We start from the raw sequence: 16,570 nt of genomic DNA, 5'->3' as shown, positions 1-16,570 counted from the left end.
GACCTGGGTGTCATGGTACACCAGTCATTGAAGGTAGGCATGCAGGTGCAGCAGGCAGTAAAGAAAGCGAATGGTATGTTAGCTTTCATTGCAAAAGGATTTGAGTATAGGAGCAGAGAGGTTCTACTGCAGTTGTACAGGGTCTTGGTGAGACCACACCTGGAGTATTGCGTACAGTTTTGGTCTCCAAATCTGAGGAAGGACATTATTGCCATAGAGGGAGTGCAGAGACGGTTCACCAGACTGATTCCTGGGATGTCAGGACTGTCTTATGAAGAAAGACTGGATAGACTTGGTTTATACTCTCTAGAATTTAGAAGATTGAGAGGGGATCTTATAGAAACTTACAAAATTCTTAAGGGGTTGGACAGGCTAGATGCAGGAAGATTGTTCCCGATGTTAGGGGAGTCCAGGACAAGGGGTCACAGCTTAAGGATAAAGGGGAAATCCTTTAAAACCGAGATGAGAAGAACTTTTTTCACGCAGAGAGTGGTGAATCTCTGGAACTCTCTGCCACAGAGGGTAGTTGAGGCCACTTCATTGGCTATATTTAAGAGGGAGTTAGATGTGGCCCTTGTGGCTAAGGGGATCAGGGGCTATGGAGAGAAGGCAGGTACGGGATACTGAGTTGGATGATCAGCCATGATCATATTGAATGGCGGTGCAGGCTCGAAGGGCCGAATGGCCTACTCCTGCACCTAATTTCTATGTTTCTATGTTTCTATCTCTGGAGATCATGGATAGGTGACGTTTCACAGAGTGCTGGAGTAACTCAGTGGGTCAGGCAGCATCTGTGGAGAACATGGATAGGTGACGTTTCACAGAGTGCTGGAGTAACTCAGTGGGTCAGGCAGCATCTGTGGAGAACATGGATAGGTGACATTTCACAGAGTGCTGGAGTAACTCAGTGGGTCAGGCAGCATCTGTGGAGAACATGGATAGATGACATTTCACAGAGTGCTGGAGTAACTCAGCGGGTCAGGCAGCATCTGTGGAGAACATGGATAGGTGACGTTTCACAGAGTGCTAGAGTAACTCAGCGGGTCAGGCAGCATCTGTGGAGAACATGGATAGGTGACGTTTCACAGAGTGCTGGAGTAACTCAGTGGGTCAGGCAGCATCTGTGGAGAACATGGATAGGGGATGTTTCACAGAGTGCTGGAGTAACTCAGTGGGTCAGGCAGCATCTGTGGAGAACATGGATAGGTGACGTTTCGGGCCGGGACCCTTCTTAAGTCGCAGACTCAGTGCCAGCCATTATAAGTGGACATATTGATCCTGAAGTAGGGTCCTAACCCGAAACATCACCTATCCATGTTCTCAGGCATGCTGCCTGACCTGCTGAGTTATTCCAACACTCTGTGTCTTTCCTAAGTTTGACTGATGCATATTTTCAGTTAAGTATTGAGAAAAGTGTCAATTGTGTTCAGTTCAATCACACTGTATGTATACTTGGAGTTCAGAAAGTGTAATGACCTTTTTCATTGCCTAATAACAGCTTTCTATGTTATAGCAACATTTTTCTCATTTTATTCAGTCTTTTGTAAACTAAAGTGCAGAGGTTCAGTAATATGTTCCTCTGGTACTACATGGGATCACAGATTCTTACTGGCAGGAAGAGAAGTAGCCTGGGTTTTGTCACCAAAAAATAACATCTCAATGAGAGTAAGTTGTCCAGTCATTGGTAGATGTTTTTCGGAGCTTGCTGTGAAAAGAAAAACTCATCATCCTCTTACTCTTGGCTGTAAGTTTCAATACATTGCGTATTTTGCACATTAACTAATAATTAAATACTTGGTCTGTGAACGTCTAGATATTAAAATGCATAACTGTGCCATTCAATTGAGACTGAGGCAGTGTGAGTAGGCATGGTAGCAATTTTAGTTTAGTTTAGAGATACCGGGTGGAAACAGGCCCATCGGCCCACCGGGTCCGCGCCGGCCAGCGATCCCCGCACATTAACACCATCCTACACACACTAGGGACAATTTTTTTACATTTACCAAGCCAATTAACCTACAAACCTGTACGTCTTTTGAGTGTGGGAGGAAACCGAAGATCTCAGAAAAAATGCATGCAGGGTCACGGGGAGAATGTACAAACTCCGTACAGACAGCACCTGTGGTCGGCATCGAACCCTGGGTCTGCGGCACTGCAAGCGCTGTAAGGCAGCAACTCTAACACTGCGCCACCTGATGTATAAACAATCCTGCCTCTCCCCTTTACCAGCTTCCTTCCCACCCCCACCCCCCTACAATCAGTCTGAAGAAGGGTCCTGACTCAAACTGTCACTTATCCATTTTCTTCAGAGATGCTGCCTGACTGCTGAATTACTTCAGCACTTTGTGTCCTTTTGCATTATAATGATGTATGCTGCCGATTGCATGCTGAAAACATTTAAATTATAAAGTTAGAGTGTCATAGAATCATAACAGGCCCTTCCATAACAAGCCAACATGCCCATGCCGACCAACATGCCCATCTACACTAGTCCCACTTGCCTGCATTTGGCCCAGATCCCTCTAAACCTGTCCTATCCGTGTACCAGTAGGATGTTTGTATCTATTTCATTGCTGGAATATTTTGAGGCATCACTGTGTGAATTTTTGCAGGATTTATCTTCTACCTCCTTTCTTCCCAACAGGAAAGATACACCATCCCATGCATGGCCCTCCATCCCAAAGAACCTGTATTTATTGCTCAAACTAATGGCAACTACATTGTGCTATTTTCTACTCGAAGACCTTACAGGATGAACAAAACAAAGCGATATGAAGGGCACAAGGTAAGTTTAGTTTGTTTAAGAAGGAACTGCAGATGCTGGAAAATCGAAGACAGACAAAAATGCTGGAGAAACTCAGTGGGGTGAGGCAGCATCTATGGAGTGAAGGAAATAGGCAACGTTTCAGGTCGAGACCCTTCTTCAGACTGATGTGAGGATGGGGGGGTGGGGGGAAGAAGAAAGGAAGAGGTGGAGACAGTGGGCTGCAGGAGAAGGGAAGGAGAAAGTAGGGACTACCTGAAATTTGAGAAGTTAATGTTGGGGTGCAAACTGCCCAAGCAAAATATGAGGTGCTGCTCCTCCAATTTCCGGTGGTGCTCACTCTGGCCATGCAGGAGGCCCAGGACAGAAATGGGAGGGGGAGTTGAAGTGCTGAGCCACCAGGAGGTCAGGTTGGTTATTGCGAACCGAGCGGAGGTGTTGGGCGAAGCCATCGCCAAGCCTCCGCTTGGTCTCACCGATGTAGAGCAGCTGACTACTAGAGCAGCGGATGCAATAGATGAGGTTGGAGGAGGTGCAGGTGAACCTCTGCCACACCTGGAACGATTGCTTGGGTCCTTGAATGGAGTCAGGGGGGGAGGTAAAGCGACAAGTGTAGCATTTCTTGCGGTTGCAAGGGAAAGCACCCGGAGAGAGCGGGTGGTTTGGGTGGGAAGGGTCGAATTGACCAGGGAGTTACGGAGGGAGCGGTCTCTGCAGAAAGCAGACGGGAGGAGATGGGAAGATGTGGCCAGTGGTGGGATCACGTTGAAGGTGGCGAAAATGTTGGAGGATTATTGGTTGTATGTGATGGCTGGTTGGGTGGAAGGTGAGGACAAGGGGGACTCTGCCCTTGTATCGAGTGGGAGATGGGCAGTGAGAGCAGAGTCACGGGTTATAGAAGAGACCCTGGTGAGAGCCTCATCTATAGTAGAAGAGGGGAACCCCCGTTCCTTGAAGAATGAGGACATCTCCGATGCCCTGGTTTGAAATAACTCATCCTGGGTGCAGATGCGGCGTAGACGGAGGAATTGGGAGTTGGGGATGGAGTCCTTACAGGAAGCAGGGTGGGAAGAGGAGTAGTCTAGTTAGCCATGGGAGTCAGTGGGTTTATTGTGGATGTCGGTCAGACGTCTATCACCTGCGTTGGAGATAATGAGGTCAAGCAATGGTAGGGAAGTGTCGGAAATGGTCCAGGTGTATTTGAGTGCCGGATGGAAGTTGGTGGTGAAGTGGATGAAGTCAGTGAGTTGTGTGTGGGTGCAGGAGGTGGCCCCAATGCAGTCGTCGATGAAGCGGAGGTAGAGGTCGGGGATAGGGCCAGGGTACGTCTCGAATAAAGATCCCTACAAAGAGGCAGGCACAGCTGGGGCCCATGCGGGTGCCCATAGCTACGCCTTGTATTTGGAGGAAATGGGAAGAGTCAAACAAAAAGTTATTAAGGGTAAGGACCAGCTCCGCTAGGCGGAGGAGAGTATCAGTAGATGGGGATTGGTTGGTTCTGCGGTCGAGGAAGAAACGGAGGGCTTTAAGACCCTCCTGGTGGGGGATGGAGGTGTAGAGTGACTGGACGTCCATGATGAAGATGAGGGGGTGGGGCCTAGAAAACGGAAGTCCTGGAGTAGACAAAGAGCGTGTGAGGTGCCTTGAACATAGGTAGGGAGGGATTTAACCAGGGGGGATAGGATGGAGTCGAGGTATGTGGAAATAAGTTCGGTAGGACACGAACAGGCAGAGACAATGGGTCTGCCAGGACAGTCAGGTTAGATTATTCCACCACTAAAGCAAAGTGTTGAACAGAAATATTTATCGTTATCAACAAGGTCTCTTTCTGATTTCTCCATAAAATCCAACTGGAGGTGCAGTAAACTAGTAATTTAGTAAGATGTTTAACAGGTAACTCCGTAATACATTGGTCATCCAGCTTTTCAAATAATTCATTTTATAGCATAGTGGCGGCAGTGCCAGCGTATTAAGTATGCGGAGTGTGGTCTTTGGCTAGGAGGAGCCCCAAGTGGGAAAGCGGCAAAGATTTACATCTAAAGAATTAAATGAAGTGAATTATTCTCGCATCTGTTTAGTGAGCGAATTAATGCAAGTAGAAGGAGAACATTCTGTACCATGTAGAAATCCAGGCAGCTGTTTGTGTCCAGGACAATCACACATTCAATAAATAGTTTAAGATGGTCACTTCACAAAATGTTATCTGCTTGTTGACTGGTACACGGTACTAGTCCATAGCAGCTAACTTTCACCTCTGAATGGGAGACTGTCATATGCACAAAGATGATAGCAAGCAGAATAGGGGATAAGGCTGTGTTTGTTTGTTTGTTGGTTCATTTGTGAAGGTGCTGTGCACACAACAGCCATACAACAGTCGCTGCCTTTTTCTTTTTTTTTTTTTTCTTTTTTTTTAAATGTATTTTTATTAGAAGTACAGTAAATTACAATAGTACACATCACATAAATCTTATTACATTTTGTTGTACCACTTTGTTTTTCGAGCTTTAAAAAAGGTAGAAATAAAAGAAGTAAGGAAAGTGAGCAAGAGTCGTGAAGGTGCAGGAAAGTGTTGGGAGAAGAAAGCCCCTTAGAGAGGAAGTTAGAGAAGGAAGTAAAGAAAGGAAATAGATCCTAGAAAGAAAAGAAGAAAAAAAGGAGAAACAATTGCTCTATTATAACACAAAACTCCGCAAAAAAGGATATACAACTGTGTTTTTTTTTTACCAGATCCTGGTACCATTTAATTTTTAAATTACTATTGCACCTTATGCTTGTAATAGTTCCATAAATGCAGACCACGTCTTTTGGAAGTGGTCTGCTTTGCCTGCTAGGAGGAGTCTCATTTCTTCCAGGTGTAATGTTTCGAACATGTTTGAAATCCACATTTTTATTGTTGGTATTGGAGCATTTTTCCAGAATTTGAGTATAAGCTTTTTTCCCATTATTAGCCTGTAATTAAGTAAGTTTTTTTGAAGCATATTTAATTCTGGGTTACCTTCCGATATTCCAAAAATGATCCATTCTGCTTTTTGGTACGTTTTATTTTAATTAATTTTGTGAAGATTTCAAATATTTAGTTCCAGAATCTTTGGATTTTTATACAAAAAACAAAAGAGTGCGCTATGGTAGCTTCTTGTGACTGACATTTATCACAAGTGGGTGAGACGTTGGGGAAAAGTTTATTTATTTTGGTTTTTGAATAATATAGTCTATGTAATGCTTTGAATTGAATTAGAGTATGTCGTACGTTGATTGAGCATTTATGCACATATAGTAAGTGTTTATCCCAGCTCTCTTTTGAAATTTTTATAGCTAGTTCTTGTTCCCAGTCTCTTCTAATACCATCAGTTGTATATATTTCTATATTTAAAGTAATGTTGTATAAGTATGATATTAGATTTGCTGATTCAGCCTTTTCTTCATGGCTTCATCCAATAAGTCTGGGGACATGTTATGATAGTCTTTTGTGTATTTTTTCAGATAGTCACGGATTTGAAGATATTTAAAATATTGATTATTTTTCAAATTATATTTCAGTTGTAATTGTTGAAATGATAATAATTTTCCCAATTCATACAAGTCTCCGAGCGTTTTGATTCCCATTCTTTCCCATTGTGTGAATGATTTATCTATAATTGAAGGTTTAAACGACGGATTATTGACTATTGGCATTAAAAGAGATAGATTTCTTAAATTTAGATTCTGTTTTATTTGTTTCCAAGTTCTAATTGTGCTATGTATCATTGGATTTTTATTGTAATGTTTGTTATTCAGATTCATTGGTGAGAGGAGAGTCGCTCCTGTATTACACGGAGAGCAGTCCTCTCTCTCCATTACAATCCAGTCCACCTGCTGGGCAGAATTGTCCAGCAGGTGAATCATATTTTTAATATTTACTGCCCAATTATAGAACATAAAGTTAGGGAGCGCTAGACCACCCATCTCTTTTGGTTTACTAAGGTGTGCTCTTTGTATTCTGTGGGATTCATAATCCCATATAACATTTGTAATGTCTGAGTAGTTTTTTGAAAAACTTTTTTGGAAGATATATTGGAATTGATTGAAATAAATATAGGATTTGTGGTAAAAAGATCATTTTTATAGCATTTATTCGACCTATCGGGAGCATTTTCCAGAATTTGATTAGATTATTTAATTTCTTAAGTAAGGGACTATAATTGGCATTAAACATAGCGTGATAGTTTCTAGTAATTACAATTCCCAAATATTTGAATTTTTAAAAAAAATGTAATTTCAATTTCAAGTTTCCGTGTACCGTGTTGTGTGTTGTGACTGTTGGCAGACCAATTTCACTCCGGGGATGAATAAAGTTTGATGGTATCGTGTTATTCAGGAGTCCCGTGAGGGCATCTTGTTCTACTATCAGTACTTGATTCAGAATGTTAATGAGGGAGAAGGTTACCCTGGGGACAACAGCCAAAGTCAAGACTGTAGCAGTTTTGTACATGTGCCTCAGCTGTTAAATGAAAATATAGAATGAAAAGAGGGCAAATGACAATATGGGATATCCATAACCATATGCCTATCCAAAAGACTCTTCAATTGCACTATCATATCTGCCCCAACCACACCCCCAGCAGCACATTCCAGGCACCCACCACCCTCTGTGTAAAATAAGTTGCCCCGCACATCCACTTTAAACTTTGCTCCTCTCACCTTAAAGCTATGTCCTCTAGTATTCGATTTTCCATCCTGGGGAATTGATTCAGACTATCTACACCTCATAATTGTACATGCTTCTATCAAGTCAACAGACAATAGGTAGGCCACTCGGCCCCTCGAGCCAGCGCCGCCACTCAATGTGATCATGGCTGACCATCCCCAATCAGAACCGGCCTCCACCGCCGTCTGAGGCAGAGAATTCCACAGACTCACAACTCTCTGTGAAAAAGTGTTTCCTCATCTCCGTTCTAAATGGCTTACCCCTTATTCTTAAACTGTGGCTCCTGGTTCCGGACTCCCTCAACATTGGGAACATGTATCCTGCCTCTAGCGTGACCAAATCCTTAATAATCTTATATTTCAATAAGATAACCTCTCATCCTTCCAGAGTATACTAGCCCACCCGCTCCATTCTCTCAGCATATGACAGTCCCGCCATCCCAGGAATTAACCTTGTAAACCTACGCTGCACTCCTTCAATAGCAAGAATGTCCTTCCTTAAGTTAGGGGACTAAAACTGCACACAATACTCCAGGTGTGGTCTCACTAGTGCCCTGTACAACTGCAGAAGGACCTCTTTGCTCCTATACTCAACTCCTCTTGTTATGAAGGCCAACATGCTATTCGCTTGCTTCACTGCCTGCTGCACCTGCATGCTTACTTTCATTGACTGCTGATCAAGGACCCCTAGATCCAATTGTACTTCCCCTTTTCCCAACTTGACACCATTTAGATAATAATCTGCCTTCCTGTTTTTGCTACCAAAGTGGATAACCTCACATTTATCCACATTAAACTGCATCTGCCATGCATCTGCCCACTCACCCAACCTGTCCAAGTCACCCTGCATCCTCATAGCAACCTCCTCACAGTTCACACTGCCACCCAGCTTTGTGTCATCTGCAAATTTGCTGATGTTACTTTGAATCCCTTCATTTAAATCATTGTTGTATATTGTAAATAGCTGCGGTCCCAGCACCGAGCCTTGCGGTACCCCACTAGCCACTGCCTGCCATTCTGAAAGGACCCGTTAATCCCTACTCTTTGTTTCCTGTCTACCAACCAACTTTCTATCCATGTCAGCACTCTACCCCCAATACCCCCAATTTTGCCCACTAATCTCCTACATGAGACCATATCAAAATGCTTTCTGAAAGTCCAGGTACGCTACATCCACTGGCTCTCCCTTGTCCGTTTGCCTAGTTAGGTCTCTCTGCAACCCCCAACATTCTGGAGAAAACAATCCATGTCTGTCCAACTTCTCCCTGTAGATAATACCCCATAGTCCAGGCATCGTTCTGGTAAACCTCCGCACCCTTTCCAAAGCCTCCACATCCTTCCTGTTAAGGGGTAGAACTGTATTCAATACTCCAAATGCGGTCTAACCAAAGTCCCACAAAGCTGCAGTGTGACTTTATGACTCTTCTACTCAACGCCTCAACCTTCTTTACTGCTCTATCTACTTGTGTTGCCACTTGGACCCCAAGATGCTCCTGTACAGCAATGCTGTTAAGGATCATGCCATTAATTGTATATTTTCTCCTTTCATTTGACCGCTTAAAGTGCAACATCTCACGTTTGCTCGGATTAAACTCCATCTGCCATTTCTCCACTCATTTCTGCAGCTGATCTATATCCCGCTGTATACCATGGCAGCCTTCCTCATTGTCCACAATCCCAACAATTTTGATGTTATCTGTAAACTTACTAACCAACTGTCTAGGTTCACGACCAAGTCATTATGCACACCTTTGCTCCATGGATGCTGCCTCACCCGCTGAGTTTCTCCAGCTTTTTTGTCTACCTTCTATATATATATATACATAGGTCTCTGTAGAACCAAACTGATCACAGATTTCCAGCCAGACTATTGTCCTTCCACCATAACCCTCTGTCTTTCATCATTAATCCAGTTCTGAATCAAACGACCAAGTCGCTGTTAAACCTGTGCATCTTAATCTTCTGGACTTTAATGTCAAAGCAATCAAGGGATATTGAGAAAAGGCGAGACAGGGAAGTGGATGATCCTGGGAATGGTGAAGAAAGCCTGGGCCGACCCCTGCTCCTATACTCTATGTTTCCATAAACTGAAGACTGCGTAATAATGCCATGGGCGGAAATCCTGGTGGGTGGGAGGCCTGTCCCCCCCCCCATATTTTGAGAGGTGGAAGACAATCCCCCCCCATGTTTTGTCAAACATGCTGCAGCAAAACCAAAGCCTCCGAAGTTGAGTCACAGCCGCAACGCCACCACAGGCTCCAAAATCAGCCAGCTCCGTGATGGTAAGTCCACAGGCTCTGCGACCAGAGCCCTCAAGGTCGATTCCTGTTGGAGACCGCCAGCTCCTAAAATGTAGCAGCCCGGGGACTAGCTGCAGTTCCCAGGTGGCCTGCGTGCCCTGGGACTGGCTGTAGTGCCCAGGTCGGCTGGTAGGTCTGACTGTAGCGTCCAGGTGGCCCCAGGACTGACTGTAGCGAAAACTTCGAGCCGGATGATTTTGGGTTACGGGCCTGATCCGGCCCGTGGGCTATAGGTTGCTGACCCCTGTCCTAGATGTCAGGCCTCATTGTGTCCCCCCCTATGTTTTAAAAGCGATTTCTGCCGTTGATTTAATGAAATGCAGTCTCATGGCTTACCTTCTGAGGAGGACAATAAAGTTGATAAAGCACCTGGAAATGTTCTGAGGATTGAATCATTTCAACGACTTACGATAACATACAACTTTATTTATCCCAGGAGGGACATTGACCTGCCGACAGTGATAAAATGCATGATACATGAAATTAAAGTGACAAGTGGAAAGGAATGGCGATGTGCAAAGATTTGGAAGGGGGGAATGGGAGTCAGTCTACCCCATGACAGACAGGGGAGGAGTTGTACAGTTTGATAGCCACAGGGAAGAAGGATCCTCTTTGGCGTTCTGTACTGCATCTTGGTGGAACCAGTCTGTTGTTGAAGGTGCTCCTCAGGTTGACCAGTGTGTCATGGAGGGGGTGAGCTGTATTGTCCAAGATGCTCCACAGTTTGAGGAGCATCCTCCCTTCCAAGACCAACCTCCCATGAATCCAACTCCAACTCCGCCCCCAAGACGGAGCCAGGTTTCCTGATGAGCTTGTTAATCCTGTTGGCGTCCATGGCCTTCGCCCAGATGCCCCTGCACATGACAGTGAAGAAGATGGCGCTGGCCACCACCAATTGGTAGACTTATATTTGATCTTCCAAAGTTTCTATTTCCTGATCTGTTGATGTTCGTTGCAAAGGAAGATCTAGCATCTTAATTCTTTAGATTGTTTTACATATTGCCAAACTTGAGTGAAATTTCTTAATTGGCTTCAAAGATTAATTCTGATGTGAAAGCTTCTGTCTGCATTGACCAGCATCGCGAGCATGTGGTGAATTAATGTTCATATTTTACAGGTGGAAGGGTATGCAGTGGGCTGCAAGTTTTCACGTGATGGAACTCTAATTGCTTCAGGAAGTGCTGACGGGACAGTATGTTTTTACAACTACATGAATTCTAAAGTGGTCCACACTTTGCCTGCCCACAAGCAAGCCTGCACCGATGTTGCATTTCATCCTGTGCACCCATCTATAATTGCAACTTGTGACTGGAGTGGAGAAATCAAATTGTGGCATTGAAGGCCAGTTAAACAGTCGTGAGTGGGAGGTAAACTGGTGTGAGTAACATTATTCCTCATTCTCAGATGACAAATGTTACTTACTTTAGAAAGTCACACGTTGACGTTTCGTAGCGAATGTCTCTTAGTGCATAGAATATTATGCCGATTGATAGACATGTACTTCATATTCTTTAACACAATAAATGGAAACATGAAGGTTAAACAGGACTAAGTACACAGATGCTGGATTGATAGTTCATTTGGTTTATGATCAATGGGCAGATATATGTAGATTGTTTGATGTCATTAAATAATGCTCATGATGCAGTGACCCACTTATAGGTATTGAGCTTTTAAAAAGACATTGAAGCGTTGAAATGAACCAATGCTTCAACAGACCACAATTTAAGACAATATTTGGTCTAATTTGGTTCCAATTTGAAGCAGAGGCTGAAAAGATTGAGCCATCAAGAATCAGGCGATATGCATTTACAATCTCACTGTACAGTGTCACTCCTGTTATTTGCGTTAATGTAAGAATGCCAAACGGACTTGCGTTCCACTTATTGACATTTTAAAGTCCTACTCATCAAGTGACATGCCAAAGGTAGACACAAACTGCTGGAGTAACTCAGCAGGACAGGCTGGCAGCATCGCTGTAGAGAAGGAATGGGTGACGTTTTGGGTCGAGACCGTTCTTCGGACAGCGACCCGAAACGTCACCCATCCCTTCTCTACAGAGATGCTGCCTATCCGGAGTTACTCAATCAATTTGTGTCTACCTTCGATTTAAACCAGCATCTGCAGTTCTTTCCTACACAAGTGACATGCCAACGCAGTCCACCCCACAGCAACAGTGTGCCATGGATTTCATTAGACAGACTTTGCTAGATCAATTAAGTATAATACAAATGAACCACATGTTTCATGGTCGTTTATATGATATTGAATAATGTCTGATGATGCTGACTGGTTGTATTGGTTAATCAATAAGGGGTTGTAGGGTTGAGCAGTGACTTATGGCTGCAAGAGACAAATTTTGTGAAGTCAATCAAAATTAATTATTGTAGATGGAAGCATAACAATCGAAAAGTTATGACGTGAAATGTGTTACAAATTTCTTTATTTGAAATAAAGATTTAAAATGACTTCAATGATTTTCATGTACTGACCAAATGTAGGCCAGTTGTATTATCCATTATTGTTTACATGTTATCACATTTTGTCTACTGGACAGTAGTGTTGCTACCTTACAGCGCTTACATCGTCAGATACCCATGTGCGCTCCCAACTTCGTGTGCTGTCTGTACGGAATTTGTGCCTTCTCCCCGTGACCGAGATCTTCCATTCCCTCCCACACTCCTAAGACGTACGTGTGTAGGTTAATTGGCTTGGTATAAATGTAAATTGTTCCTAGTGTGTGTAAGATTGGGTCAATGTGCCGGGATCGCTGGTCGGTGAAGACTCAGTGGGCCGAAGGGCCTGTTTCCATGCTGTATCTCTAAACTGAACTAAACTAAACATGAATAACTCTTGAAGAAGGGTTTCGGCCCGAAACGTTGCCTATTTCCTTTGCTCCATAGATGCTGCTGCACCCGCTGAGTTTCTCCAGCTTTTTTGTGTACCTATGAATAACTCTTGGGTATCTTGCGAATAACTCTTGGATATCTTGCAGTAATTTACAGAAATTGATTTGCATGATGTGGACTGATCAGAGATAATATTACTTGGCACATTGTAAATTATAGGATTATATGATGTCAGAATTAATTTAGTTCTAACATTTTAAATCACTAATGGTTAGAAATAGTCAAGCCACCTGACTTGTTCTTACGGTGTTATAAATCAATGATTTATCATGACTTTGGGACTCTTTCGGAATCACTAGCCAGAGTTGCAAGGATATGTCAGGAATGGAGCAGAGAAGTTAATGGTTCTGGTAACTCAGCAGAGGTTCAATGGGTCAAATTGCTATTTTCTCTGTCGTTAGATTCTGATCTTGTGTTTTCTCGAGAATCGGTTGAAATTGATTATGTTTAGGGCGAAAAATATCCAGAATGGAAAATTCGTACATGTAGAAAAAAGGAACTGCAGATACTGGTTAACTAAAAAATGACACGATTATTAAAGATGTTATCGCAGCGCATTTGGAAAGCAGTGACAGGATCGGACAAAGTCAGCATGGATTTATGAAGGGGAAATCATGCTTGACTAACCTTCTGGAATTTTGTGAGGATGTAACAAGTAGAATGGATATGGGAGAGCCAGTGGATGTGGTGTATCTCGAATTTTCAAAAAGGCTTTGACAAGGTCCCACACAAGAGATTAGTGTGCAAAATTAGGGCACATGGTATTGGGGGTAGGGTATTGACATGGATAGAGAACTGGTTGGCAGACAGGAAGCAAAGAGTAGGAATTAACGGGTCCTTTTCAGAATGGCAGGCAGTGACTAGTGGGGTGCCGCAAGGCTCGGTGCTGGGATCCCAGTTATTTACAACATACATTAACGATTTAGACAAGGGAATAAAATGTGATATCTCCAAGTTTGTGGATGACACAAAACTGGGGGGCAGTGTGAGCTGCGTGGAGGATGCTATGAGGCTGCAGGGTGACTTGGATAGGTTAGGTGTGTGGGCAAATGCATGGCAAATGCAGTACAATGTGGATAAATGTGAGGTTATCCACTTTGGTGGCAAGTACAGGAAGGCAGATTATTATGTGAATGGTGTCAGATAAGGAAAAGGGGAGGTGCAACGAGACCTGGGTGTGCTTGTACATCAGTCACTGAAAGTAAGCATGCAGGTACAGCAGGCAGTGAAGAAAGCTGATGGCATGTTGGCCTTCATTGCAAGAGGATTTGCGTTTAGGAGAAAGGAGGTCCTACTGCAGTTGTACAGGGCCCTAGTGAGACCACACCTGGAGTTTTGTGTGCAATTTTGGTCTCCTAATTTGAGGGAGGACATTATTGCTATTGAGGGAGTGCAGTGTAGATTCACCAGATTAATTCCCAGGATGGTGGGACTGACATATGATGAAAGAATGGGTCGACTGGGCTTGTATTCACTGGAATTTAGAAGAATGAGAGGAGAGGAGATATATAGAAATATATAAAATTCTTAAAGGATTGGACAGGCTACATGCAGGAAAAATGTTCCCGATGTTGGGGGAGTCCAGAACAAGGGGTCACAGTTTAAGAATAAGGGGTAGGCCATATAGGACTGAGATGAGGAAAATCTTTTTCACCCAGAGAGTTGTGAATCTGTGGAATTCTCTGCCACTGAAGGCAGTGGAGGCCAATTCACTGGAAGTTTTACTAGAGGAGATTCTTTACTAGATTTTGCTCTTAGGGCTATGGGAATCAAGGAAATGGGGAAATAGCAGGATCATGTTGAATGGTGGCGCTGGCTCGAAGGGCCGAATGGCCTACTCCCTCACCAATTTTTCTGTTTTTCTAAGCGCTGAATTAACCCAGCGGGTCAAACAGCATCCCTGGAGAACATGGATAGGTGACATTTCAGGTTGTGACCCAATCAGCCTGAAGAAGGGTCCAGACCCAAAACGTCACCTATCCATGTTCTCTATGAATGCTGCCTGGTCCGGAAAATTCTCTCGAACGTTCAAAGGAAATTATTGCTTCAAGTAAGTTTTTTCCAATTTTGCGACTAATTTCTGTGGGGGGGGGGAAAAGTTGGGTGCTGCTGAAAGTTTAATTTTATATTTCTACGTAGAACTTAAACAGTACAGCACAGGAACAGGTGCTTCGGCCCGAACATGTTGCCAAGTTACGCTAATCTCCTCAGCCTGCATGTGATCCATATCCCCCCCCCCGCATCCATAGATCCCTTACAGCAATTGCATCCAACGACAGTGTGCGTCTTTTGTCCTTCATAACATGCCCGTTTGCAGCACTGCATCGTGGCCAACTGGAAAAGCTTTGGTCAGAGAAGGAATCTTTCACTGGCTGTTGGTTTTCCGGCAGCACTTGATGTTTGTCTCAGATACGTATATAGACTGACCCATACAACGCAGAATGTGCTCATGCTCCGGATACAGAGGCCTAGGTCAGAAGTTTGTCAAAAATCAAAATGAAACAACATAACGTAAACCTATGTGCATTGAATTCAGCAAATTGATGGTTTAAAATTTAGGGTAAAATAAAAAAATGCAAAATGGATTACAAATGTCTATATACTCTCGATAGAAGCCATATTTCTGGTGATGGCGGATTCAAAGTATCTTACAGGACCTTTTTGGTTAAATTAATCTTGGTAGGTTTGAATGGAATTGTATTGTAAACAAAAGCTTCTTAGTTGTTTCTTGCCCGTGAAATAAAAGCCAATCATAACATATAATATATCATATCAAATACCTATTAAAAGTCTGATCGTGAGTTTGTGATCACATCTTCTCGAAAAAAGACACACTAATGGTAACGTTTTTACATATTCCGGTAGAGATTTTTCCCCTGGAGTCCAAAATCGTCTTATTTGAAAATTTCATGTTTATTAATGAAAATGTTCAAATATCTGACAAAACTTTGAAAAAAAATGACTCTCTTTCACTGATGACATCACACTGGATCTGCGTGCCGTTCTTCCTCGCTCTGCGAGTGACGTCACCACCCCGCCTCTCCCTCCTCCCCCCCGTCGTCGACTGAAGACCAAAGATCATAGCTGAAGACTGCGGCGGCCCAACTCGCAGTCCTTTGGTCAACTCTCGCCTGCTCGCGCCTCGGCTCGGCTCAGCTCGGGTCCGGTCCTCAGCTCAGCCCGGGCCTCCCACTACCCCCCCCCCCCCCCCCCCCCCCCCTCTCCCCCCCCCCTCTCTCTCCCCCCCTCTCTCCTCCCATCTCTCTCTCTCCCCCCCTCTCTCCCCCCCTCTCTCTCCCCCTCTCTCTCTCTCCCCCTCTCCCCCCTCTCCCCTCCTCCCTCTCTCTCTCCCCCCCCCCTCTCTTCTCTCTCCTCTCTCCCCCTCTCTATCTCTCCCCCTCTTCCCTCTCCCCCTCTCTCTCTCCCCCTCTCTCTCTCTCTCCCTCTCTCTCTCCCTCTCTCTCTCTCTCCCTCTCTCTCTCTCTCTCCCTCTCCTCCCTCTCTCTCTCCCTCTCTCTCTCCCCCCTCTCTCTCCCCCCCTCTCTCTCCCTTCTCTCTCTCCCACCTCTCTCTCTCCCACCTCTCTCTCTCCCACCCTCTCTATCTCCCCCCCTCTTTCTCCCCCCCTCTCATCTCCTCTCCCTCTCCCCCTCACACCTGCCCTCTCTCTCCTCCCCCACTCCCCCCTCTCTCCCCCCTCTGCCCCTGGATGGGGTAAAAGGAGCAAATGAATAATAATATATCAAGGGTGGTGGTTAGCGTGTGTGTGACGCCGCAGGCCACCCTCCCCCTGCAACCGCATTTTGAGGGGACGGGACCCAATTGGTCCCATTTGGTCTAATAACTATGAAAGGTCTGATCTTGGATGTGTGTGTATTTATTTGTGTGTTATTACATCTTCGCAAAAAATCTAC

General features: G+C 44.3%; 1 protein-coding gene across 1 annotated transcript in view; it reads left to right on the top strand.

Moving 5' to 3' along the window:
* The window catches only part of wdr25 (WD repeat domain 25), a 57,140-nt gene extending 44,928 nt beyond the window's left edge, over positions 1 to 12,212 (top strand). The window contains exons 5-6 of the mRNA XM_055641154.1: positions 2,645 to 2,785; positions 10,865 to 12,212. Of these exons, the coding sequence (XP_055497129.1) occupies positions 2,645 to 2,785; positions 10,865 to 11,086 (363 nt within the window). The 3' untranslated portion in view covers positions 11,087 to 12,212. The remainder of the gene's footprint in view (positions 1 to 2,644; positions 2,786 to 10,864) is intronic.
* Positions 12,213 to 16,570: the final 4,358 nt, after the last annotated feature.

Source organism: Leucoraja erinacea, chromosome 9, assembly GCF_028641065.1.
Source record: "Leucoraja erinacea ecotype New England chromosome 9, Leri_hhj_1, whole genome shotgun sequence".
Classification (NCBI taxonomy): Eukaryota; Metazoa; Chordata; class Chondrichthyes; order Rajiformes; family Rajidae; genus Leucoraja; species Leucoraja erinaceus.
Note: the sequence above shows the minus strand (reverse complement) of the source record. Positions and strands in the feature narration are given on the sequence as shown.